Genomic DNA, 25,325 nt, shown 5'->3' with positions numbered 1-25,325 from the left:
ACTTTGTGATGAATGCATCTACTTACTATTAATGTATTAACATAGCCCGCTAAATCTGCATAGTGCTTTATGGATACTGAAGACATCTGATTCCTATTCACTCAGCGCATCATGGGTTTTATTTATCTGTTTAGATTGTCAGCTGCTTGTGGCAGTCACTGCATCTTCTTCTAGGTTTGGGCAGAACCTGCTAAAAACAATAAATCATACAGTATTCTAATCTATCGATTTATTTAGTTTTACTAATCTAATCTATCTATCTATCTATCTATCTATCTATCCTTTGCTGTTAATATCTCTGGTTTGCTCTCTATTTTCAGTATCCTAAAGAGTACAATTTTTATAATGGATGTAACAATTTACCCCTGAAGTTAACTCATTCTGTTTCACATTACTTTGACTGTGTCTCACTGAGCTATGACAGGTTTCAGAGTAACAGCCGTGTTAGTCTGTATTCGCAAAAAGAAAAGGAGGACTTGTGGCACCTTATAAATGGCTCTAATAAATTGGTTAGTCTCTAAGGTGCCACAAGTCCTCCTTTTCTTTTCACTGAGCTATGATTCCAGTCCTTTCATTCCCCTCTGCTCCCTCACTCCTACTTTAGCAGATTGATATTTTTGCCTGCAGATTAGTAAAAAGAAGTGGGGGGGAGGGGCCCACCACAAGGCAGATGTTTCCTAAACCCTGAGGTCTGCATTTCATGTGCCGAGCTGGATATCTAAGGGTTTGTGTGACCTGGTTCTTGCCCCGCTCTCCCACCCCCTCCAGTCTTAGGAAGGGTGCTAGCCCCATACACCGCAGACCATTGGCTTAGTGCAGCAAACACCAGGCTAGGCAGATTAAAGCCCGCGAATGACGGGTTAACCCCTTTCCCCAACCTGCTTTCACTGGCCCCACTGTCAAGGTCTCAGATTCTCCACATTCCGGGCAGTTGCGGGTCCCCTTTATTACTTCCCATCCCTAGCCGAGCAATGAACCCCTTGTGGAAAGCCCCAGGGGCTGGGCAAAGCCAGGAGACCCTTCGTGTCATTCAAAGTTTTCTTCTTCTTTTCCTCCCTCCCCACCTCCAACCTTGCCCTCCCCCCAGGTATTTCACAAGTGTCAGAGGCTGGCCTGCTGCCCCTCTGAGGAGTGGCATGTTAATACCTCTGCCCAAGACTCTTGCCTGCCACTCTGCCTCCAGCTTCTGAGCAATCATGGACAGGATTTTCTCTGGCTTCTTGCTCTCTGCGTTTCTTCTCTTCCAGGATCACGGCATTTACGGGGCTCCCCCTCAGCCCAGAGGTAAGTGAAGAGGTCAGTTTGTTTGTGGTACCTTCTCACCACCCGAAGCCATTCCACTCGGGCGGATGTGAACACAGGGGGGATAAAGGGAGAAAAACAACACCAAACAGATTGCAGGACTGTGCAAAGAATCTTTTGCAAATAGTTGACCAAGGCAGCAAAATCCTGATGTCTGTGCTGCATTCTCCTGCTTGCTTCGTTACTTTGCAATAATAGCCGCATGCATGGCACAGACACAGTTAACAGAAAGTTGCTTCAGTGTGTCTTCAGCATAGTATGAGGTCCAGTTCCTTTTAGCTGGAGGAGGCACTGCCATTAAAGGAGATGTCTTGTGCCCTTTTTATCTCCTGAATAGAACTCGCTTCTTCTCTCAAAGCGTTCCTCAAAGAGCTGGTTTTGTTTGGGAAATTCAAGGAGCAAATTGGCCTGGATTGATCAGACATTCCTAGGTCTGGTTCACCTTTCCGAGTAAAGTGGAATGGATTGGTTTTGAGGTTGGTCCTTATTAAGGTTTTAATGTAGTCCTTTTTCAAGCAAACTTCCAGTGAATTCCTTCAGTTTGTTGAAGTCAATGGTAGATTTTGCCTGAATTGGGATGACAGGATTTGCCTTAGAGGTTCAAGAGATACCCTGTGAGCATCCTTAAAGAAGGATGGTTAATTTTAATGTCTGTAAATCCCCATTTCCCAGCTACAAAATACTTGACAATGGTAGGCAGCCAGTGTGCTGAGTTCACTGCCTATCATGCTGAACAATACTGTCACATTGTTTCCTTGTATTCCCAGTCTGTCTGTCTACACCTTTTGTCTCTGGCCTTTGGGGCAGGGGCTGTCGGCGTCTTCGGTGTTTTTAAAGCACCTAGAACAGTGAGGTTCTGGTCATGTTGGGGGCTCTTAGACACTGTGGTATTACAAATAATATATAATAAATGAACAGGTGTTGAATTCAAAAGGAAAAGCTAATAGTGAAAAAGATTTGTACAAATGGTAAAGAAATCAGTCCATTAACTGATCCAGTAGGGACTGGATGAAGTTACAGACAACAATTAATGTTCAGCCAACCTGTGGAACTCATGGCTGCAGGAGGTGGCCACGACAAATATTGGGGCTGGATTTGTAAAAGGGTTGAGTGATTTTAGGACATTTAAAAACATTTATACCTGTGCAGATCACAAAATGATCAGGGTAATGTGACTACATGCTGCAGAGCATAAGGTAGCCACGCAGAGAAAGGAAATGTCTTTGCAGACTGTCCAACTGATCAGCTTTGTGAAGAGATGGTATCCCTACACCTGAATCATCCAGTACTAGATATTACCAGAGTCAGGAAATGACAGATGGATCATTCATCCAATCCACTATATTTCTAGTATGATTGAATGCTGCTTGCAATATAAATATGTTTTAATTCTGCGTTACCAACAGTTTTCTGTTTCTTCTAATTAAACCAGCACCATGGTGCTTCCGCAAACTCTGTTTCATTGCCATAAGGGCTTGACTATTATAAAAGTTATTACAGAATAAGGTAGAAATGGATTTAAAGTGGAGTATCTACTCTGGAATAAGTCCACATGTGGCCATTCTTATTCCAAAATAAAAGTGTTGTTTTTGGTTTAATTTAATCCACTTTCAAAATCAATTAAGCTATTTTGGAAAAAGGCACTTATGCCAGAATGAAAGTGTCTATATGTGGAGTTATTCAAGACTAATTGTTTTGGAATAGCTCTTCCTGAATAGCTCCATGTGTTGACAAGCCCTAAGACTAGGGAGCCTTCTGGGGCTGGACACAATTAGCTAGACTTGCTTTTGATTTTTCAATACTCTCCTTTTATTTCCCCATAAATACATTTTAATTTCATAAGAAGAGATACAAAAAAAAGTTATTTGGGACAAAAATACAAAAGCGCTTTGTGAAAAAGTTGATTCCAAAATATTTTATTGGCTCAGTCAGTCCTTATCCCACACTTCAATGCTTTGGTACAACACTTCTTTCTTAGCAGCAGTTAACAATTAAAAAAACAAACAAATGGTGGTTAGGGCACTGGAGTGGGAATCAGGAGACTTATTGTCCATTCCTTGATCCACTAAGGACAGACTGCATGACCTTGGGCAAAGCTCATGGCCTCAGTTTCCCTACCTATAAAATGGGTATAATGATACTTCATAAAGTTCTTTTTTGGTCTAAGAATTAAAGCACTATGTAAGCTTGATTATAAACAGACGTTTCTACTTCCTGCAATGAAATATGGCAGTGAAGTGAAACCAACCCCCCCGGCAGTAAATGGTTACTTTTCAGTGGAAACCAGTGTGTCCTACTGACTAATTCCTCCTTGCATCCCTCCTGCACATTGCGTTGTTTAGAGATACATTATTCTGAAGCCAGTGACACATTCAGCACTAGAGTCTTTCAGGAAACCCACCTGATGATCTCTCCTCATGGACGTATAGCAGGATATTTGTTTTCGTCTGTCTAATAGCGTGAAAGCTCAGTTACATTTCACACTGATGACCAACTCCAATATCTATGTCTTAATTTTTGCTGGTCAAAAAGCTTGTCTGACAGAACTTTTCCCCTGTATCGCAGAACCTGTATCCTCCTCCTGTGTGAAAATGAAATATTAACAGAGAATATGAGAACAGAACCTCACAGAGGCAGGCTAAATGGGGCAATTTGGGAAAATGTTCATAAAAATATCAACCCTTTTTATTTATTTATTTTTTTTTGGTCACAGTTTGAAATTTTGATGAAAAATGTCATCAAAATGGTCAATTTTGAGAAATTCCATCCAGCTGCAGGACAGAGCATCTTGACCACCAATAGTTTTCTCCATCATGTTTATTATTGATCTTACAAAGGGAACATAGAAGTTACATGGGGAATATGTCATCTTAGGTCAATCTATTTTACATTTTCACACTGATTCTCTTGTCTAGTGCAGCCTTATTCTTTACAGTATGATCACCAGTGCTTTGTGATGTGATGCCAAGAGGAAAAGTTCATAGATTCATAGATACTAAGGTCAGAAGGGACCATTATGATCATCTAGTCTGACCTCCTGCACAACGCAGACCACAGAATCTCATCTACCCACTCCTGCAAAAAACCTCTCACCTATGTCTGAGCTGTTGAAGTCCTCAAATCATGGTTTAAAGACTTCAAGGAGCAGAAAATCCTCCAGCAAGTGACCCGTGGCCCATGCTACAGAGGAAGGCGAAAAACCTCCAGGGCCTCTTCCAATCTGCCCTGGAGGAAAATTCCTTCCCGACCCCAAATATGGCGATCAGCTAAACCCAGAGCATATGGGCAAGATTCACCAGCCAGATACTACAGAAAATTCCTTCCTGGGTAACTCAGATCCCACCCCATCTAACATCCCATTACAGGCCATTGGGCGCCTATTTACCATGAATATATAAAGATCAATTAATTACCAAAATCATGTTATCCCATCATACCATCTCCTCCATAAACTTATCGAGTTTAATCTTAAAGCCAGATAGATCTTTTGCTCCCACTGCTTCCCTTGGAAGGCTATTCCAAAACTTCACTCCTCTGATGGTTAGAAACCTTCGTCTAATTTCAAGTCTAAACTTCCTGGTGGCCAGTTTATATCCATTTGTTCTTGTGTCCACATTGGTACTGAGCTTAAATAATTCCTCTCCCTCTCCGGTATTTATCCCTCTGATATATTTATAGAGAGCAATCATATCTCCCCTCAGCCTTCTTTTAGTTAGGCTAAACAAGCCAAGCTCCTTGAGTCTCCTTTCATAAGACAAGTTTTCCATTGTGATTTAATGCAGCGGCTCTCAACCTTTCCAGATTACTGTACCCTTTTCATGAGTCTGATTTGTCTTGCGTACCCCCAAGTTACACCTGACTAAAAACTACTTACTTACACAATCAGACATAAACATACAAATGTGTCGCAGCACACTGTTATTGAAAAAATGCTGACTTTCTCATTTTTACCATGTAATTACAAAATAAATCAACTGGACTATAAACATTGTACTTACATTTCAGTATACAGTATATAGAGCAGTAGAACCAAATCATTGGCTGTATGAAATTTTAGTTTGTACTGACTTTGATAGGGCTTTTTCTGTAGCCTGTTGTAAAACTAGGCAAATCTCTAGATGAGTTGATCTACCCCTTGGAAGACCTCTGTATACCCCCAGGGATACATGTACCCCTAGCTGAGAACCACTGCTTTAAGGGTTAAACCAGGGGGTTATATGAGTCAGGACTCCTGGGTTCTATTTCCACCTCTACTGACCCCCTGGAGCTTTGAGGTAGTTATTTAATGGCTAGGTGTGCCTCTGTTTATCTGTCTGTGAAGTGGCAATAACAATACCTATTGCACAGACTTGTTGTGGGAATTTATGTATTAATTTTTGCAAAGCGTTTGAAGGGCATCTGATCAAGGTGCTTCAGACAGTTGGTTTGCCCCTCTGCTGTTTTACTCCAGTGTGACTGCACTGAGTTTCATCAGCATAACAGCATAAACCTGGAGTGGTGAATCCAGCCCCACAAATGCCAAATATTATCTCATCACCTCTGTGCATTATAAGTACACATATTTGTACACGATGTTATGTTTTTAACCAATACAAATACTTTTCTAAAAAGTATAAACTTTATAAACTTTGATTAATTAGTTCCCACTTTGCCCCTATGAGATAAGTAAGTATTTATCATCTTCCCATTGGTTTTACAAATGACACCCAGTTCTCTGCCATAACCCAGTAGAACCCTATCTCCCCACAAGAACCAGGAAGTCTTGAGTCCCCAGCATCCTGCTCTGATCCCTGAACCTCACTAGTTTTTCTGTAGCCTTATTTCTTCATCTTTCTCTTCCCACTTTTCTCGTGCAGGTGCTCTGTGTAGGACGAGACCCTCTGACCTGGTGTTCATCATAGACAGCTCCCGAAGCGTGCGCCCCCATGAATTTGAGCAGGTCAAAGTATTCTTGTCCCAGGTCATCGAGTCCCTAGATGTGGGCCCCAATGCCACTCGGGTGGGGGTGATCAATTATGCCAGCACAGTCAAGAATGAGTTCTCCCTCAAGACCCACTGGACCAAAGCCAGCCTGCTGCAAGCAGTCCGCAAGATCAAGCCTCTCTCCACGGGCACCATGACGGGCTTGGCAATCCAGTTTGCCATCAATAGGGCGTTCAGCGACTCAGAAGGGGCCCGTGTGAGGTCTCCTGAGATTAATAAGGTAAGTGAATTATCTGCTGAGCTGCTGCATTGGGAGAAGTCAGTGTTGCTCTCCCTGATGGTATCACCCCTCCCACCCATTCCCCTTCCTTCTGTCTAATCAGAGACTGGAAACATTGAAGAAAATGGCCAAAGTCCCCCACAAGATATTAGGGATGGGGAAAAAGTGATTGTTATCTCTGTGGCAATGGCCGTCTTTACTAATATCCCATCCAAGGAAAATACACTAAAGGACCTTTAATTTTGCAGTGGCAAGGAGGTTGTTTTTCTAAGACAGATAGAGCAATCGGGGACTCAATTCTCATAGAAAGTCAGCGGGATCTTCGCCTCGGATCCTCAAAGGTATGCAGGTGCCTAATTCCCATTTATTTCAATGGGAGTTAGGTGCCTAATTCACTTTGACGATCTGGGCCTTGGTGCCTCACTTTTCTTTGTGCCTTTGCAAACCCCCACCTCGAACTCACAAGGTAGAAAATGTCAGAATTAAGGTTGCCCTGGAAACCTTAATTCCCCCATACCTCCAGCCCACTCCTTGTCTGTCTTGACTATTGAGATGGCGAGACCACCTCTTTCTATATGCACGTAGTGACTGTGGGGCAGCGAGATCATGGTCTAGGTTGGTATTTAACATAGGAATGGCCACATTGGGTCAGACCAAAGGTCCCTTTAGCCCAGTATCCTGTCTTCTGACAGTGGCCAATGCCAGATGCCCCAGAGGGAATGAACAGAACAGGGAATCATCAAGTGATCCATCCATCCCCAGTTGCCCAGAGGCTAGGGACACCATCCCTGCCCATCCTGGCTAATAGCCATTGATGGACCTAGCCTCCATGAACTTACCTAGTTCTTTTTTGAAGCTCTACCATATAACAACAACAGCATCTGCTTTCCCCTGACTTGTCATCTCTGAAATTGGCTACACCTGCCTCAGCTCAATGACAGCCGGGGGGGAAACTCTCCCTTCTGTGCATGCAGAAAGCTTGTTTCATTAACAGCTTGCATTTTAACTAAACATTAGTCATGACGCAGCCTGGGCCTGCATGCCTAAAGCTGGCTCCCCAGGCTCTCTGCTAGCAAGACAGGAGCAGAAAAATAAGCAAGGACTTAAAATGGGCAACCAGAGCTTCTGTGCCAACCAATCAGGAAACCAGCTGTTTGAAGAAGGCTTTTTTCCCCCAACTCTAAAATTTCTGGAATGTCAGTTTCTTTCCTTTCCCCTCTGCTGCCAGCAGAGGAATGGGGAAGCCAGTAATGTGGAATTGTGTGCAAAACAGAGAGGGTAAAGAAGCCAAAGGCACCAAAACAACCAACCAAAAAAGCCAACAACCAACAAAGCCTAAATGCAAGAAATGCACTCTGGTAAAAATGTGACCACACCTGAAAAAAAAACAAAACAAACCCCGACACTAGCATTTTAAAGGCTGTGGTAGCCAGAAATTAACTAGACACTACTGAAAAATGGTGCCAATGGATGGGGATCAGATCTCTTCATGGACCTACTTCTATGCCCCCTGTCACTCTAGCATCAGCGCACCTAACAAATACAATTGGATTTACCTCACGTGAGTCTTTTATCCCCAAGTTCACAGAGGGGAAACTGAGGCTCAGATATTGAAGGCGGGATTTTCAAAAGCACTCAGTATTTTTGTCTAAGTCTTACTGACTTAGTGGGAACACATTTGGGCCAAAACTGAGCACTTTTGAAAATCTAACTTTCCCAAGGTCACACAGTAAATCTGTGGCTGAGAACCTATATCTTCTGAAGCTCAGCCCGGTGCCATAATCACAAAAACATCCTTCCTGTAGAAGTGAGAGCAGGGACCTGGAAGCCAGGATTCCTGGCTTCTGTTTTCACTTTTGCCATTGACTGAGTGTGTGACTTTGGGTAAGGCACTTAGGGTTGAAGTGTGGGCAGATGTAAAATGGTGTAAAATGTAATAACCTTTTCTCCCACACAGGGCTGTTGCGAAACCTAATTTTAATGATGCTTCATGCCTAATGTAATGACACTCAACTCACCAATGGATATAAGGCAGTGCATAATAGCTTGGTATTATTATTACTATTATTAGTAGTAATAATTAATGTTTGTAAAGTGCTTTGAGATTCTTGGATGATCCTGGTTATGATTCTGGCCAAGTTAGTACAAATAGAATAAGAATGGACTCAACTTTAATCTTTTTTTTGAGATTCAAAGTTGTTCATTCTGTCCCACAGGTATATTTTGTCTTTCGCTGCTTTCAGGTGTTACTCATGGAAACAGAAATGGTAAATTTACCCAAGAGAGGCAGCATGGGGTGATGTATTTATCCCTGTTAGAAACAGGACAGCTATCTAACATATTGTGTTTATACCGTTCCGCTCACTGAAGCATGGTATCTAGGTGAAAAGAAAAGGAATACTTGTGGCACCTTAGCTGACCCAATGGTATTTGCAGCCCAAGTCCCAAATGGCTTCAAACTCATCCTGGGCTCATTCAGATCCAAACTGTCCTTCAGGCCTTTTGGAGTTTGTTCACCACTGGGTTAAAAGAGGAGATTTTAGAGTCTTCCTTCCTTGTCCCCAGGGCCAGATTAAAATGAAATAAGGCACAGATCCACCAGCATTCTGGAGATGCACAAAACCCATCGCTTTCATCTCCCACCTCATCATCTCTGCTTTCCTTCCATGTACGGAATTTTCTACCCTGTGAGCTTTTAGAAGCCCGTCACTTCTCGAGTCCTCATCCCTGTGGACACTTTTGACAAAAATGATTTTTTTTTCCCGATTGGCCAACATTTTTCACATTTTCATCCAAACAATCGAAACCCCAAAATTCTTCAGTTTAAAAATGTAAAATTTGATTTTCAGTGATCGAAAATGGCCCTGTTTTGTCTAAGAAAATCCATGTAAAATGCTCAATCCACACTCCATGCCTGCGGATGGGGCATGCGGGCCCTTATCACTGAATGCAGTGCTGTGCACACACATTGTCTGACTTGCCACTACATGTCTAGCATTGCCAGCTTCCAGGCCAACAGGGGTTATAAAGAAACTCCTGCATCGCAGAGAGCAGCTCCTTACAGCACCACCGCTCCTTCATCCCACACTTGAAGGCTCCTTCTGAATGCAGATCCTAGGGCATCAAAATTCCTGCTTTAATCTGCTAGGGAACTCTCCTCCCCTCCCCCAGAGCTTTATTCCCTGAAGCCAAACACCATGAATGCATTGGCAGTGGTCCTGTGGAACTGGGAATAGCTTCAGGAAACTTTTTCCCTCCTCTTTGAACCTGACTCCAGTTCACCCCCTAAAGAGCAGTTCCATGCTCGCATAAGAAACTTGATCCCCAGCAAGACCTTTCCAGGGAGAGACAGTAGAAGCAGCAGCGGGACCAGGGCACAATGAAGGAAGGATATTAATGTTTCTAGAAAAGCCCTCCTGTCAGTTAGCTAGTAGCCCAGCGCAGCTTGGAGGTGGCAAACTAGATTGAAAACTCAATCAAATAGTGACAAAGACAGGGCCTCCTTACAGCTGGGTCTCCCAAGCTCTCTAGCAAACACAGTTGTTACTTCACTGAGAGATGGCTGGGCATGTTCCAAAATCTTAGGTAACTTTCTGCTCAGTGTAATATGATTTTACTTTATTATGTGCTAAAGAACAGTGCACTCTATTGTCTGATACTGGCCTTTGGGAAGAGAATGCCAGGCAGATACTCACATTCCTGCAAGCCTGTCTACAATGGATAATTCACAGTGTAACAATAAAAAAAAAAAATGAAAATCCAGCAATCACATACTACAGTATTTTTGTCTAGTCTTAGGAAGAGCCATTGCAAAAACCCAAAGCAGAGCAGAAAACAATGGACTAGATTCCTTCCTGGTGTAACTCAATGGGAGATGCTTTGTGACCCTTTATAGCAGGGCTGGATTTGGTCCAACTTTTGTGATAAGGAAAAAAGTTAGCGACTACCTATTTGTTAAAAAGAAAAGGCAGACTTGTGGCACCTTAGAGACTAACAATGTATTTGAGCGTAAGCTTTCGTGAGCTACAAGTCCTCCTTTTCTTTTTGCGGATACAGACTAACACGGCTGCTACTCTGATATCTATTTATTGGCTCTATCACAAATGATTTCCCCCCTTTTTTTCTGAGATGCCATTCTGTAATAATGATGATGCAGGACTAAAATGGGGTCAAATATTTTTATCTAAATATGTTTTTAAAAAGAGAAATGGTTTTGCTGTCCAAAGAAACATTTTTATGGAAAATTTTCATTTTAGTCAAAATGTGCCTCTTTAAAATGTGCCTCTTTAGTCCTTAATGTACCCACTAAAAGAGTAAGCAAAATTTTAACTGAAAAATTTTACATTTTTGGAAAATAAATGAATTTGTGTTTTTTACAAAATAATAAATTTTCATTTGGTTGAAAGTTTTCAGTCTGGTCATCTTAAAGAGAGAATGTAAACCAAACATTTTTAAAATATTTTTTTGTCTTCTGGGAGAAAAAGAAAAATCAAATATTTGGATTTCAAAGCTCCCACACAAAATTTCAGTTTTTGGATTTGGTTATTCATTGAAAAAGAAATGAACAAAAACGTTTGGGAAATATCTTTAGAAAAACCAACAGCTAAAGAACATCACACAAAACATTAGCATTTCTTTCTCTGCTGTATGGAGGACCAAGTCTCACTCAGTGAATCCACATCACAAGTGCCCTGATTCAACGCTAAAAGCTCTACAAAACCCCACTGAACTGAACAATCCAGCTTGACTTGTCTTGCTTCTTACATCTCTGTTGATAACCAGGAAGCTGCAGCTGGAACCGAATGTGCAGGGTGAGGTAGAACAGAACCCAGCTCCCAGAGCTTCCCAGAGCTGTATCAACTCCTGATGGACTACCAGAAGTAACACTTGCTTTTGCAAATGAGATCAGCAGTTGTGACTGACAGGATGGAGAGCAGATTCATCTCTGGTTTCACTCTGCTGAAGTTAAAGGTGCTACGCCAGGATCAATTTGGTCCATGACATGCAAGAAGGTCCTGTTTTACAGTCGCTTTTCCAACCCTAATCAAAGTTCAGTTGAAGGATCTGAGTGTGTATCGTATAAGCGTGTACACACGCACACACACATAATGTGGACTGATATATAGGAGCCAGTGACTCATATTTTCTTCCGCAGGTCTTGTCTTTGAAACAGAAACTGGGACTTAGATTTGTGCTACTGCTGCGTCATTGCAGGTGGGCAGAAACCTCAGCTGCCCTGCAATTCACGTGTGTGTGTCCTCTGCAAGTAAACCATTCAAGGCAATGTCACTCCAACCCATCTGTTCCCCAGTACTGTCTTTCTCCAGACAATGTAGGACAGTACTAGCCAAAAGGAATTATTCCCACAGACAGATTTCAGTGGCGCTGACTAAGCTGAACCCACTTTCAGTTTTCAAGTGCTACTGAATTAATTTAATCTCTGCTATTTTCTGAGGCCAGGTTCTGAGTTAGAGGGTGACAGAGGGAGCTTGGCAATCTGCCACAAGGAATAGGATGACAAAGGAACACAGTGGGATTTCATAGAATCATAGAAATGTTGGGTTGGAAGGGACCTTGGGAGGTCATCAAGTCCAGCACCCTGCGCTGAGGCAGGACCAAGTAAACCTAGGCCAGCCCCGACAGGTGTTTGTCCAACCTGGTCTTAAAAACCTCCAGTGACGGGGATTCCACAATTGGTAGCCTATTCCACAGCTTAACTCCCCTTCTAGTTAGAAAGTTTTTCCTAACAGCTAACCTAAATCTCTCTGGCTGCAGATTAAGCCCATTACTTCTTGTCCTGCCTTCAGTGGCTCACAGTTCAATTGCTTGTAACAGCCTTTAACGTACTTGAAGACTTATCAGGTCCCTTCTCAGTTTTATTTCTAAAGACTAATCATGTCCAGTTTTTTAAATCTTTTCTCATAGGTCAGGTTGTCTAAAACATTGATGGTTTTTGTTGCTCTCTTCTGGACTCTCTCCAACTTATCACCATCTTGACTAAAGGACGGCACCCAGAATTAGACACAGTACTCCAGCTGAGGCCACACCAGTGCTGAGAAGAGAGGAACAATTACTCCTGTGTCTTCCATATGACATTCCTGTTAATACACCCCAGAGTGACATTCGCCTTTTTTGCAACTGCATCACATTGACTCACATTGAATTTGTGCTCCACTAACGCTCCCAGATCCTTTTCAGCGGTGCTACCACCTCGCCAGTCATTCCCCATTTTGTAATTGCATTTGATTTTTCCTTCCTAAGTCTGGCTGTTCTTACCAAGAATATCATGGAGAAAATGAATAAGGAAATATTTACTCCTTCACATAACACAAGAACCACGGGTCACCCAATAAGTGAAGTACTTTGCACTTGTCTTGGTTGAATTTCATCTTGTGGATTTCAGACCAATTATCTAATTTGTCAAGATCCTTTTGAAATCTAATCTGGACTTTGTATTTCTCTGGCACCTTCCATCTAGGGATCCCTGCGCCCTTTGCAAATATTTATAAATTCAGCCTCACAACCAAAGTCAACCCTAGCACAACTCCACCAACCTCCACAGAGTTACCCCAGTGATTATTATGGACCATTTTCCTCATTTAAAAGATGAAGGGAGCTGAAAAACAGAGTAAGTAAGGCCAACTCGTTCAAACTAGGCTGCCTAAAATTAGGCACCTAAAGTCATATTTAGGGACCTTGGAAAGTGACTGGATTTTCATTCCTCATGTTTCCAGAGCTAACTGAGAATCTCAGCCACTGGGAGCTGCGGGCAGCCGTGCCTGTGGACGGTCAATGTAAACAAACTGTCTCGCGGCCCGCCAGCAGATTACCCCGATGGGCCGCATGTGGCCCGCGGGATGCAGGTTGCCCACCACTGATCTAGACCATCCCTGGCATGTGTCTGTCTAACCAGTTCTTAAAAACCTCTAATGATGAAGATTCCACAACCCCTCTGGGTAATTTGTTTCAGTGCTTAACCACCCTGACAGTTAGGAAGTTTTTCCTAATTTCTATCCTACATCTCCCTTGCTGCAATTTAAGCACATTAGTTCTGGTCCTGTCCTCAGTGGATAACAAGGACAATTTATCACCTTCCTCTTTATAACAACCTTCTATGTACTTGAAGACATATCATGTCCACCCTCGCTCTTCTCCAGACTAAACAACCCCCCCCCCCTTATTTTCAATCTTCCCTCATAGGTCATGTTTTCTATACCTTATATCATTTTTTGCTCTCTTCTGGATTTCCTCCAATTTGTCCACATCTTTCCTGAAGTATGGTGCCCAGACACAGTACTCCATTTGAGGCCCCATCAATGCTGGGTAGAGTGGAAGAATTACTTCTTGTGTCTTGCTTACAACACTCCTGGTAATACATCCCAGAATGATGTTCGCTTTTTTTGCAACAGTGTTATATTGTGGACTCATATTTAGTTTCTGATCTACTATAACAGTACTCCTTCCTAGGCACTCATTTCCCATTTTGTATTTGTGCCACTGATTGTTCCTTCCTAACTGGAGTACTTTGCATTTGTCTTTATTGAATTTCATCCTATTTATTTCAGACCATTTCTCCAGTTTGTTAAGATAATTTTGAATTCTAATTGTGATGGATTGGATCACAGAAACTCCCTTTGGGACTGCCACCTGATGTGCGGAAACTACCTCTGAGCTTGTTTTCCCTGCCAGCTTGGGACTTCAGTGCCCTGCCTGGTTGTGCCAGACATGCTAGCCTGCTACAAACACAGACCCAGGTCTGAACTACATCCCCCCAAAGCTGCAAGCTTAACTGAAAACAGCTTAAGAAGTGTTCCTGCCTCCAACACTCAGATACCCAATTCTCAATGGGGTCCAAACGCCAAATAAACCTCATAAATTGTTCGCCCTCTATAACACTGATAGAGAGATATGCACAACTGTTTGTCTCTCCCCCCCCCCAGTATTAATACATACTCTGGATTAATTAATAAGTAAAAAGTGATTTTATTAAATACAAAAGGTAGGATTAAGTGGTTCCAAGTAATAACAGACAGAACAAAGTAAATTACCAGAAAAAAAAATAAAACACGCAAATCTAAGTCTAATACAGTAAGAAAGTGATTACAGATGAAATCTCACCCTCAGAGATATTCCAATAAGCTTCTTTTACAGACTAGCCTCCTTCTAGTCTGCGTCCAGCAGTCACTCCCACCCCACTAGTTACTGTCACAGAATCACAGAATAGAATCACAGGGTTGGAAGGGACCTCAGGAGGTCATCTAGTCCAAGCCCCTGCTCAAAGCAGGACCAATCCCCAATTTTTGTCCCAGATCCCTAAATGGCTCCCTCAAGGCTTGAACTCACAACCCTGGGTTTAGCAGGCCAATGCTCAAACCACTGAGATATCCCTCCCCACTTTGTTCCTGTTTCTTTCAGGCATCTCCTTGGGGTGGAGAGACTTGAGCCAGCAGAAGACAAAATGGAGGGGGTTTCCCAAGGACTTATATAGTTTCTCTCTTGTGGGTGGAAACCCCTCTCCCCCCGCCCCCCGTGTAGAATCCAGCTACAAAATGGAGTTTTGGAGTCACATAGGAAAGTCACATGTCCATGCATGACTCAGTTTTCTACAGGATGTTCCCAGGAAAGCTCAGATGTGGACTGGCGTCTATCAAGGTTCATTGTTAACCAAGTACTCCCAATTACTTGAATAACACCTTCACACAATGGTGACCAAATCTACCTTAGGTGTTTTCTACAGCAAACACTTTAAATACAAGCATAGAGCCAACGCTCAAACTTCAGATATAAAAATGATACACACATACAAATAGGATGAATACATGTAGAAGAACATAACCTTTGCAAAGATGTTACATGGCATATCTAGCATTAAACATATTCCAGTTATGTCATATTTACACTCATAAGCCTATTTCCATAAAGCATTATGGGGTGCAATGTCACACTAATTGTGTCCTCCAAAGCACTTGCAACCCCTCCCAGCTTAGTATTGTCCGGAAACTTTATAAGTGTACTCTCTATGCCATTAGCTAAAACATTTATGAAGCTACTGAATAAAACCAGACTCAGGACAGATCCCTGTGGGACCCCACCTGATATGCCCTTCCAGCTTGACTGTGAACCATTGATAATTGCTCTCTGAGTACACAGTTTTTCAACCAGCTGTGCACCCCTTTTATAGCAGGTTTGTCTAGCCTATGTTTCGCTAGATTGCTTATGAGAAAGTCATGTGAGACAGTATCAAAAGCCTTCCTAAAGTCAAGATATATCCCCACCCACAAGGATAGTTATCCTGTCAAAGAAGGATATGAGTTTGACATGATTTGTTCTTGACAAACCCCTGTTGATTGTTATTTATCACTATTCTATTCTAGGGGCTTACAAATTGATTTTTTGATTATTTGCTCCATTATCTTTCCAGGTACTGAAGTTAAGCTGATTGGTCTGTAATTCCCTGGGTTGTTCTTATTCCCCTTTTTATAGATTGACACTATATTTGCCCTTTTCCAGTCCTCTGGGATCTCTCCCATCCACCATGAGATCTCAAAAGATAATTGCTAATGGGTAAGAGATCTTTTCAACCAGTTCTGTAAGTATTCTAGGATGCATTTTGTCAGACCCTGAGACTTGGAGACATCCAGCTTGTCTAAGTAATACTTAATTTTTTCTTTCTCTATTTTAGCCTCAGATCCTACCCCATTTATACAGATGTTTACTATGTTAGTCTTTCGATAAGTGATAACATTTCTGGTGCAGAGCAGGGTGATGGGTTTTCCTTTCACCTTTCCCAGTTTTTCCTTATTTTTTTAAAATTGATTGCTGTTTAATAAATTGCATTTGCTTTGAGCTGTATGTAGTGATCAGTGGGTCAGAGAAGCATCCAGTGCAGAGAGAGCACCCAGGAGTGGGGACACCCTAGCTCCTGCCCTAAGTGACCACGACAAGGTTGGGGGTCGAGCCCCCCAGGAATCCTGGGCCCAGCCTTGTTGAGGTTATGAGGAGTCTGCCACACAGGAGAGTGGAAGGGGAGCCCTCGAGGTAAGGCAGGCCTCTGGGTAAAGGAATTGGAAGCGAAAACTCAAATCCTTTCACAAGCCCATTTCATTGGGTTAGTGTATAAAAGACGGAAGAGTCCCCCACAATAGCGGGACCATTCCCCCACTTAGATATATTTGAGTTTCAGGTCGTTAAAGGTCTCGTGGTTAATCCAGGATGGGGGTACGGGGAGTTGAATCTCTATGGACCATTTGGTCTTCGGCTTCTTTGTTGACAGTGCCAGCAAGAGTGCCAGTTAGTACCAAATTGTGGTGGTGGTTTTTGAGACTTGCGTTCATCAAATGCACCTTATGCAGGCCACAAAACAGCTGTCGAACTGTGTCAAAGCCCTTGTCTAGCTCTGCCTTCTCAATACACACTAGGATGCTATGCTTGAATCCCATGTACAGGATCCCAAGTGTTTTTAAGCTTTCTTGAGTATGAGCAGAGTTTAGGAACATTTTTGGGGGGCAGATCCTCTGGGGAGCACCCTATTCTGAGAGCTGAGACCCCCACCATCTAGCTACCTAGTGCTGGCTCCTCCAGACTCCCCAGTAGCCTCTGCTCACCCTTTCCCCGAGCTCCAACCTCACGGGCACTCTGATTACACTTGACCTCTCCGGGGACACATGATAATTGAAGCACATAACACACAGACTTTGCAAATGGGTTCCCAAACCAGTCACTCTACTGCAGACAGCACAAAAAATATACAGATCCAGACAAAACAATAAAACACCTGTATGCCCTTTCCTCACCACTCTGGAGCATTCTTCAGGATTTGGGTCAGTGTCCTTTCTGGATTCCAAATCCTCTCTCCTGGACCTCTCTTCTCATGGCTTCTCCACTGAAGCATGTTGTCTGCTCTCTCTCTCCGGTCCAGCCAGCTTCCTTTGACCTTGGCTGGTTCCTTGGTCAAAAAATATCCCCTTTCCCTCCAAAATCCTGTGCCTTTGTTTTACTGATGTTTAATTGCACTGGGTGCCTGTGAGAGGATAAACTGAAGTATCTGACTGGCCTTTTCTATACCATTATTATTATATATACTTCCACCTTATCCTCTCTTCCTCTACATCTTTTCAGATTAAATAAATAGCTACAGGCTTTTTATTTCCTTCTCATATGAAACACACCCATCACTCAATCCGACTTTGCCCCACAGACCTCTCTCCATTTTTCTCTATCTTCTTCAGCCCTTCTCTAATTTAGCTGTCTATTTTAAGATGAGGAGACCAAGGCTGGGTTGAGGTTAGGATGTACCATTGATTTATATAATGCCATTATAATATTTTCCATATCCTTCTCTGTTCCTTTGTTTAATATAGCCTGACATTGATATGCTGCTTTGACTATTGTGTACAGTGAACAGACAGCTTTCTTGTCAGGATCTTTATCCCACTAATCCATTCCAAGTAGTTTAACATAATTCCTTCCAATGTGCATTATTGCCCTGCTCTGGTCTGTGCTGCCATCCATATCACCCCAGTTCTTCTGAGCTCTTCACAATTCCCCTTCATTTTTACTAGCCTAAAAAATGTCACCCCATCAGCAAATCAGGCTAACACACAGTTCATCCCATTGAGCTACAGCAATTTACATCAACTCAGGACCCACCCCATAAAGTCAATTCTTAGTCCTCATTCCTGAGCAGACCACTAGGTAGAGAACTGGCCATTTTCCCCTTGCTTTATCTTCCTATCTCTCAGCCAGATCTTTATTCACTGCAGGTCTTTCCATTTCTTTTTCATTCTCCACGGTTACGGAGTTTCCTAGTGTGTCATGGGAGGGACTTTATAGACAGACATTTTGCAGTTTTTACTTCCTTTCTTAAATGCTTTGTTCTTGTTATCATCTTTCAAGACTGAAGTTTTTGATTTCCCATCTTGTGAGCCAAATTCCATCCTGGCTACACCCACTGTATTCAGTGGGGCTGACCGGTTAGAATTCTAAACAATGCAGGTGTAAGCGGGGGAACAGTCCCGCTCTTGTGGGGAACTGTCCTGGCTTCTGCACTACCCCGGTGAAGTGGGCTAGTGAAAGGATCTGAGTCCTCGCTCCCACTTCCTTTACCCAATGGCCTCCCTGCCCTTGAGGACTCCCCTTCCACTCTCCTGTCTGGCAGAGTCCTCGCAACCCCAACAAGGCTGGGCCCAGGATTCCTGGGGGGGGGGTCAACCCCCAACCCTACTGTTGTCACCTAGGACAGGGGCTAGGGTGTCCCCACTCCGGGGTACGCTCTCTGCACTGGGCACTTCTCTGACCCACTGACCATTACATACAAGTTAAAGCAAATGCAAGTTATTTAATCAACAATTAATTTTAAAAAGAATAAGGAAAAATGGGAAAGGTTGAAGGAAACACATCAACCCGCTCTGTGGCAGGGAACATCACAAACAGCGTCTCTGGAGTGTCCGGGCAGTTCACAATCTGTTCCTTGTAAGTCCCAGGCCCCTTCTCCGGCCCTGGCTGTGCTGCAGGGCTGCTGTGGGTTGGACACTTGCTCTGGTGGTGGCCACAGGCTCTCAGGCTCTAAGAGGTAGGACCCTTCTGCCCAGTGCCGCCCCCGCCCTGTCGGGGTTATGATCCAAGCCTGGCCTGCAGAGCCTCTTGGCTGAGGCGTCTCCCTGTGCTGGGCCCGCTGCCCAGGGTCCCCCGCGGTCTCCCCAGCTGCTCACCACACCCAGCTCCTGACGGCTCCAGCCCCAGCTCCACTCGGTCTCAGCCCTGCTGCTGCTGCTCTGCCTCCAGCTCCCTGGGCTGCTTCTCTGGCCCCTCTGGCTCTGGTTGCTGCAGCTCTGCTCCCAGGACAGGTCTGCTCTGCCGGCTGCTTCCGTGACTCTGCTCCCAGCACTGACCTGCTTCCTGGGCTGCTTTTCTGGCCCCTCTGGCTCTGGTTGCTGCAGCTCTGCTCCCAGGACAGGGTCTGCTCTCCCTGGGGCGCTTTTCTGGTCCCTCGGGATCTGGCCCAGCTCTGCTCCCTGGCTTAGCTCGGCCCCACTCTGTCCGACCCAGGCAAATCCAGCTCAAACGGAGAATGGGACCTCCCTGGCCTCCTGACTCCCTGGTTAGCCTGCCCGCCCTATCATTCAGGCTCACCTGGAGCATTGGCCTCTCCCCATTTGTCCTGGAGGTTGTCAGTCAGGGTCCTGATTTCTCATAGACCCTTCCCCTTTTAGTACTGGGAGCTAGCCAATCAAAACACCCCCACTGAATGTTAGTAAGGGGGCAGCAGTCCCCTTACACAGGTGCTGGGCTAATTCTGCTTCTGTTAAAGTCAATAGAAAAAACTGCTATTGACTACAGCAGGAGCAGAGCAAGGTCAAAACCTCATGCTTTTGAAAATCCACACCAGTGTTTCCAGATGTCTAGGACATGTGCTAGGAGGACCCCAAGAGCATTGGCCCAGCTGTGCTCCCAGAGGGAAGAGGCATAAAAGGACCACGGTAAATATATTTGCTTTACATCTCTCCTGTAGCCCAAAGCAAAGGTCTGGCTACTCCACCACCAAAGGCTGCAGGGACTGTGGCCTATTGCTGTCTTCCTTTAGGAACAGCAAGAATTGGATCATCATATTGCAAAGAACATTACAAAAGTGAGGAGGGTATTCACATATTCATTCGCCTGACAAGGTGTGGGGACTGCATTCATTGCTACAGTGAGAACCCTTGAAAACATCCAGTTATGCCTTCAGTATTTAGATATGCCTGCCTCAGAATCCACAGGATTGCCTCCACGTCCCTATACTGATGTGAGGAATACCTTGGAATTGCTGCAAATACGGATTTATCCTAGTTCGCTAAGGGCTAGATCATGTCACTAGAGCACAGGCCTTGGTAAGGGCCAGTGGCCTGCTGCCCACCCCTGGAGCAGTGCAGGGAGGAGTCTGGAGTTGGGACAATCAGAGACTTGTAGAGAAAGTGAACCATAATGGTGGAAATTTTTGAACCTCAAAAAATGTAAGGTTCAGTTCAGAGTCAGTTGGGGGCCAGGGTGGCGATTCAGCTCAGCTATTTTATCAAACCAGTTTATCCATCCCTCATACTTCTCTGATTATGACCCTCTGCACTTGTCATAGGCTCCCCCTACTACAGACCCTCTTCTCAGCCCACTCAGCAAGGCTGCTATGTCACTATTAGCATAGCATCACCTAGTGGCCCTGGTGTGTCTTTGGCTCTTTACCCAAGAAAAACACTACAAAGAAACCACACAGGCTCTGTGTTTCATGTACCGCATGCTGGGCAACAACATGAGCGACTCCCTGCTTGTAAAACAAAACTGGCTCTTTATTAAGAGAACTAATGACAGAGATGCTGCAACTCCAGCCAGTGTCCCAGCCATGTGCACACAGAATGACTTCCTGGTGCTTCCTCCAAATGCTTCCTCCCTCCAACCTGTGCTCCTCCCTCCAAGTTCATGCAGGTTGCTAGACTCAGGTGGATCCCAAATATACACAAACATGAGGGCCTAGTTACATATGAATTGCTGCTCTTGTTGGTTTCTGACCATTTTTCTACCACATCGAATACAGTGAGCACAGGTAGAGAACTCAGAAAATATATTCAAAGGGTTATTATCCTATTTCTATAAACTAGAGGCCCCAACTGAGGCCAGGGCTCCATTACACCAGGCACTGGAGATACACAGAGTGAGAGGATACACCTGCACTTGGAGCGGGAGGTGTGATTCTCAACTTGTGTAGACATACGCATGCTGGCTCCTATGGAGTTAGTCCACTAAAAATAGCAGTGCAGCTGGGGCATGGGCTAGCTGTACTGAGTACAAATCCACTGGACCTCCACCGCTCACTGCTGCTTGTACTATCCCACCGATACTGTTTTTTAGCATGCTGGCTCCATAAGAGCTAGCATGGGTATGTCTACATGAGCTGGGGCTCACCCCCCTAGCTCCAGATGTAGATATAGCCACAGACAGTTCCACCATGCCAGAGAAATGCTGGGGTGGGGGAAAGGAGAAAGAGACACACTGATTGGCCCAAAGTCACAGAGCAGGTCACTGGCAAAACTGGGACAAGAACACAGGTGTCCTGATGTCCAGCCTGAGTTCGAGCCACAACGCCCTGCTGCATCCCCAGCATGCAACGCTAAACACAGGCTCAAGCAGCAAAGCTCAGGAACTGATGTGAATTTTGGGTCCTCAGCTGCTCAGAGCTTGAGTCCTAATTTCCATTGGATCCAGGCTTCTGGTTGGATATCAGACATCCCCAGGGATCAGATTTGTGGTTTTGGTTCAGGCCCATATCCGATCTGTGCAGGTTGTCAATGGGCTTAAAGAATCACAGAATCATAGAATATCAGGGTTGGAAGGAACCTCAGGAGGTCATCTAGTCCAACCCCCTGCTCAAAGCAGGACCAATCCCCAACTAAATCATCCCAGCCAGGGCTTTGTCAAGCCTGACCTTAAAAACTTCTAAGGAAGGAGATTCCACCACCTCCCTAGGTAGATAAACTCTACTCTGAATAAGGCAGAGCAGGGACTTGAAGGTCTTCTACATCCTTGCTTAATGCTATAACCACCAGGTTGTTGAGCGTGAGACATTCTGTCTCTGATGAAAAAAGCACTATCTATGTCATTGCAAAGAGGAGTGAGGAAATAATGTGCTTTTAGCGAAATTTCATTTCAACCAAAATGTTCCAATCAGCTGTAGTTTTAACTCCAATTTTTACAGCTCCCAAAAGGTTAAGGTCATTCCACTAAGTGCATGAATTTATGGGCACTTATCAGAATAGAAGGCTCACATCTTTTGAGGTTTGCTCATCTTTGATATAAACCAAGGGCCAGATCCTGGCATCAGATGAGATTGCCCCCCACAGCAATGGAGGGCAGCCTTAAAGCTACCCTAACTAAGCAACTGGTGAGTTCTCTATCCAAGTTCTCTCTGATTAGCCCTGACTAAATAATAGATTGTTTGGTTCAATGGCCGAACTGAAGATATGGATAAACATTGGTTTGTTTTGAACTGAAACTCCGGGATTTTTGTTTTTTCTTGCCAAAAAGAAAAACTGAAAACATTTAATATGGGTCAAAAGGAAACATTTTTCAAAATGACATGTCACCTCAAACATTTTTGACATTTTTCATTCTGAAAATGTCATTTGAATTCAACAAAACTGTCATTTAAAAATGATAGTTTCAAAATGGCTCTTTTCGTTTTTTAAAAATGAACCATTTCTGACATTTTTGTTTTCATTTTATTTTAGATTAATAGATTCATAGATACTAAGGTCAGAAGGGACCATTATGATCATCTAGTCTGACCTCCTGCACAACGCAGGCCACAGAATCTCACCCACCCACTCCTGCGACAAACCTCTCACCTATGTCTGAGCTATTGAAGTCCTCAAATTGTGGTTTAAAGACTTCCAGGAGCAGAGAATCCTCCAGCAAGTGACCCGTGCCCCATGCTACAGAGGAAGGCGAAAAACCTTCAGGGCCTCTTCCAATCTGTCCTGGAGGAAAATTCCTTCCCGACCCCAAATATGGCGATTAGCTAAACCCTGAGCATATGGGCAAGATTCACCAGCCAGATACCCAGGAAAGAATTTTCTATAGTAACTCAGATCCCACCCCATCTAACATCCCATCAGGCCTATTTACCATGAATATTTAAAGATCAATTAATTACCAAAATCATGTTATCCCATCATACCATTTTGTCTGAAACGATTTGCTAGATTTTACCCAAATTCATGAATAGTTTTGATACCCCCAAAAATGCATTTCTTGGTGAATTTACTGTTTGCCAAAAACATTCCCCCTGCTCTTCTTGTGATTTCTATTGTGTAAATGTGAAGGTGAATAATACACAAGCGATGGAGTATGGTAGTAAATGCTGATTCTCAGCTTAAACTTAATGACCTGTGTGTTGATGGGTCACTGAAAATTCTACTGCTGCGGTTCAATTAGCTATTTCTTGAATTTTTCTTCTCACATTTCTTTATCTTCTCTATTACCGAGGGCATTTGCCTGTGAAACAGATTTGGTTTGGTTTAGCAGTTCACTCAGCTTCATTGAAGCCAATGATAATTTTGCCATTGACTTAAATGTGCCTGTATCTTACCCCTGCTGTTTATAGCGGGGACCTAGGAGTCAAAAATGTTGACTCTGTCACTAACCTTAAGCAAGCCATTTCTTCTCTCTATGCCTCAGTTTTCTCATCTGTAAAATGGAGATAAAGCTTAATCATCTAATGTTTGCCAAGTGCTTTGATATCCTCAGATGGAGTTAAAGGCACTGTTATCGGCCCAATTCCCTCCTCCAGCCTTACTTAGTCAGAACTCCCATTGACTTCAGCAGGAGTTTCGGGTGAGCAATAACTGTTGAGTTTGATCCAGTGTTAATGCTGTGTGTTAAGAAGGCTGTCTTTACTCTGTTTTCCTTAAATCTGGTATCATCCAGCCAACCCCTATTTAAGATGTTTAAGATAATGTCAATTTAACCCCTGCAGCCCAGAAATGAACAAACCATGGTGGCAGACAAAATGGCCATGCTGATTTTCTGGTGTGTTGTGGGGAAAGGAAATAATGGTTCCACTTTTTGTACGGGGCTTTAACTCCACGGATATGAAGAAGTTAGTTATTGAGCCAGATTCCTCCCTAAGCAAACACTATGCTCACATCCATGTTGTAGAAAAACTACCGTGCTGGATTGCAGGGGGACAGTCCATCATCTCTTCTCTTTGCTTCCCTTCCTCTTCTCCTTAGGTGGCAATCATTGTGACAGACGGACGCCCCCAGGATGGTGTAAAGGATGTATCAGCAAGGGCAAGAGCCCTTGGCATTGAGCTGTTTGCCATCGGCGTGGGCCGAGTGGACATGAACACTCTTCGGCAAATGGCCAGCGAGCCGCTGGATGAGCACGTGGACTATGTAGAGAGCTACAGCGTCATTGAGAAACTGGCCACGAAATTTCAAGAGGCCTTCTGTGGTAAGTCCTAAAGGAGCAACAAAAGGATCTGAGGTGGGGGGCATACCTTCCTTGTTGAACAGACAGGAACAAAGGAATATAGCAATTACCAGACTGAATCCGAACAGCCCTTAAAGGCACAGTCCCCAGCTATCACAAGTGTTACTTGTAGGTGTGAATAGGAGTTTGCAGGAGATTCATACTCTCATAATATGTATTACAGTAGCTCGAAGAGGCACCATCCAAACACAAGAAGACAGTCCCTGGCCCAAAGAGCTTACAATCTAACTACACAAACAAAGTCTAGGAACAGACATAGGAACCAACTTACCCAAAGTCAAATGCCATCTGACTTGTTATGGAGACCATGGCTGCCTCAGTTTCCCTGACTATAAAATGGAGCTAATGTGCCGCTGAGCCAGCAGAAGCTAGTACATAGAACAGGGGCTGGATGGCAAAAGACCTGAGTTCTGTTCCCAGGACTTCACCTCACTGCTTTATTTTCCCCAGTGATGAAATGATGATGATACTTATCTCCCTTTGTGAAGGTCTTAGAGATCCACAAGGAGGAGGATTCACCTTGGTGCACCAGGACAGCTCAAGGCCTAGGCAACTTAAGGCCTATTTTGAGCACTCAAGTGGGACTTAAATGGTGCATAGTTCCTGTCTGTATCCTCTGTCCAGGGTTGAATTTGCTCTTTTCTACACTGCAGATGTGCTAACACACTCATTATGGTAGGGTTGCTTATAAATGCTAGGGGTTAATATTTCTTTGTTTAGAACAATCAGAAGGCTTGAGCATTCTTGTATTTGTACTCCTCCTCCTCCCCTTCTGTCTCTCCCCCCACCCCATATATATGGA

At 43.9% G+C, this 25,325-nt stretch overlaps 1 protein-coding gene across 1 annotated transcript in view; it reads left to right on the top strand.

Moving 5' to 3' along the window:
* Positions 1 to 1,196: 1,196 nt before the first annotated feature.
* MATN1 (matrilin 1) overlaps positions 1,197 to 25,325 on the top strand; it is a 37,300-nt gene continuing 13,171 nt past the window's right edge. The window contains exons 1-3 of the mRNA XM_073317791.1: positions 1,197 to 1,284; positions 6,159 to 6,505; positions 24,262 to 24,484. Coding sequence (XP_073173892.1) covers positions 1,197 to 1,284; positions 6,159 to 6,505; positions 24,262 to 24,484 — 658 coding nt within the window. The remainder of the gene's footprint in view (positions 1,285 to 6,158; positions 6,506 to 24,261; positions 24,485 to 25,325) is intronic.

Source organism: Lepidochelys kempii, chromosome 19 (genome assembly GCF_965140265.1).
Source record: "Lepidochelys kempii isolate rLepKem1 chromosome 19, rLepKem1.hap2, whole genome shotgun sequence".
NCBI classification, from domain to species: Eukaryota; Metazoa; Chordata; order Testudines; family Cheloniidae; genus Lepidochelys; species Lepidochelys kempii.
Note: the sequence above shows the minus strand (reverse complement) of the source record. Positions and strands in the feature narration are given on the sequence as shown.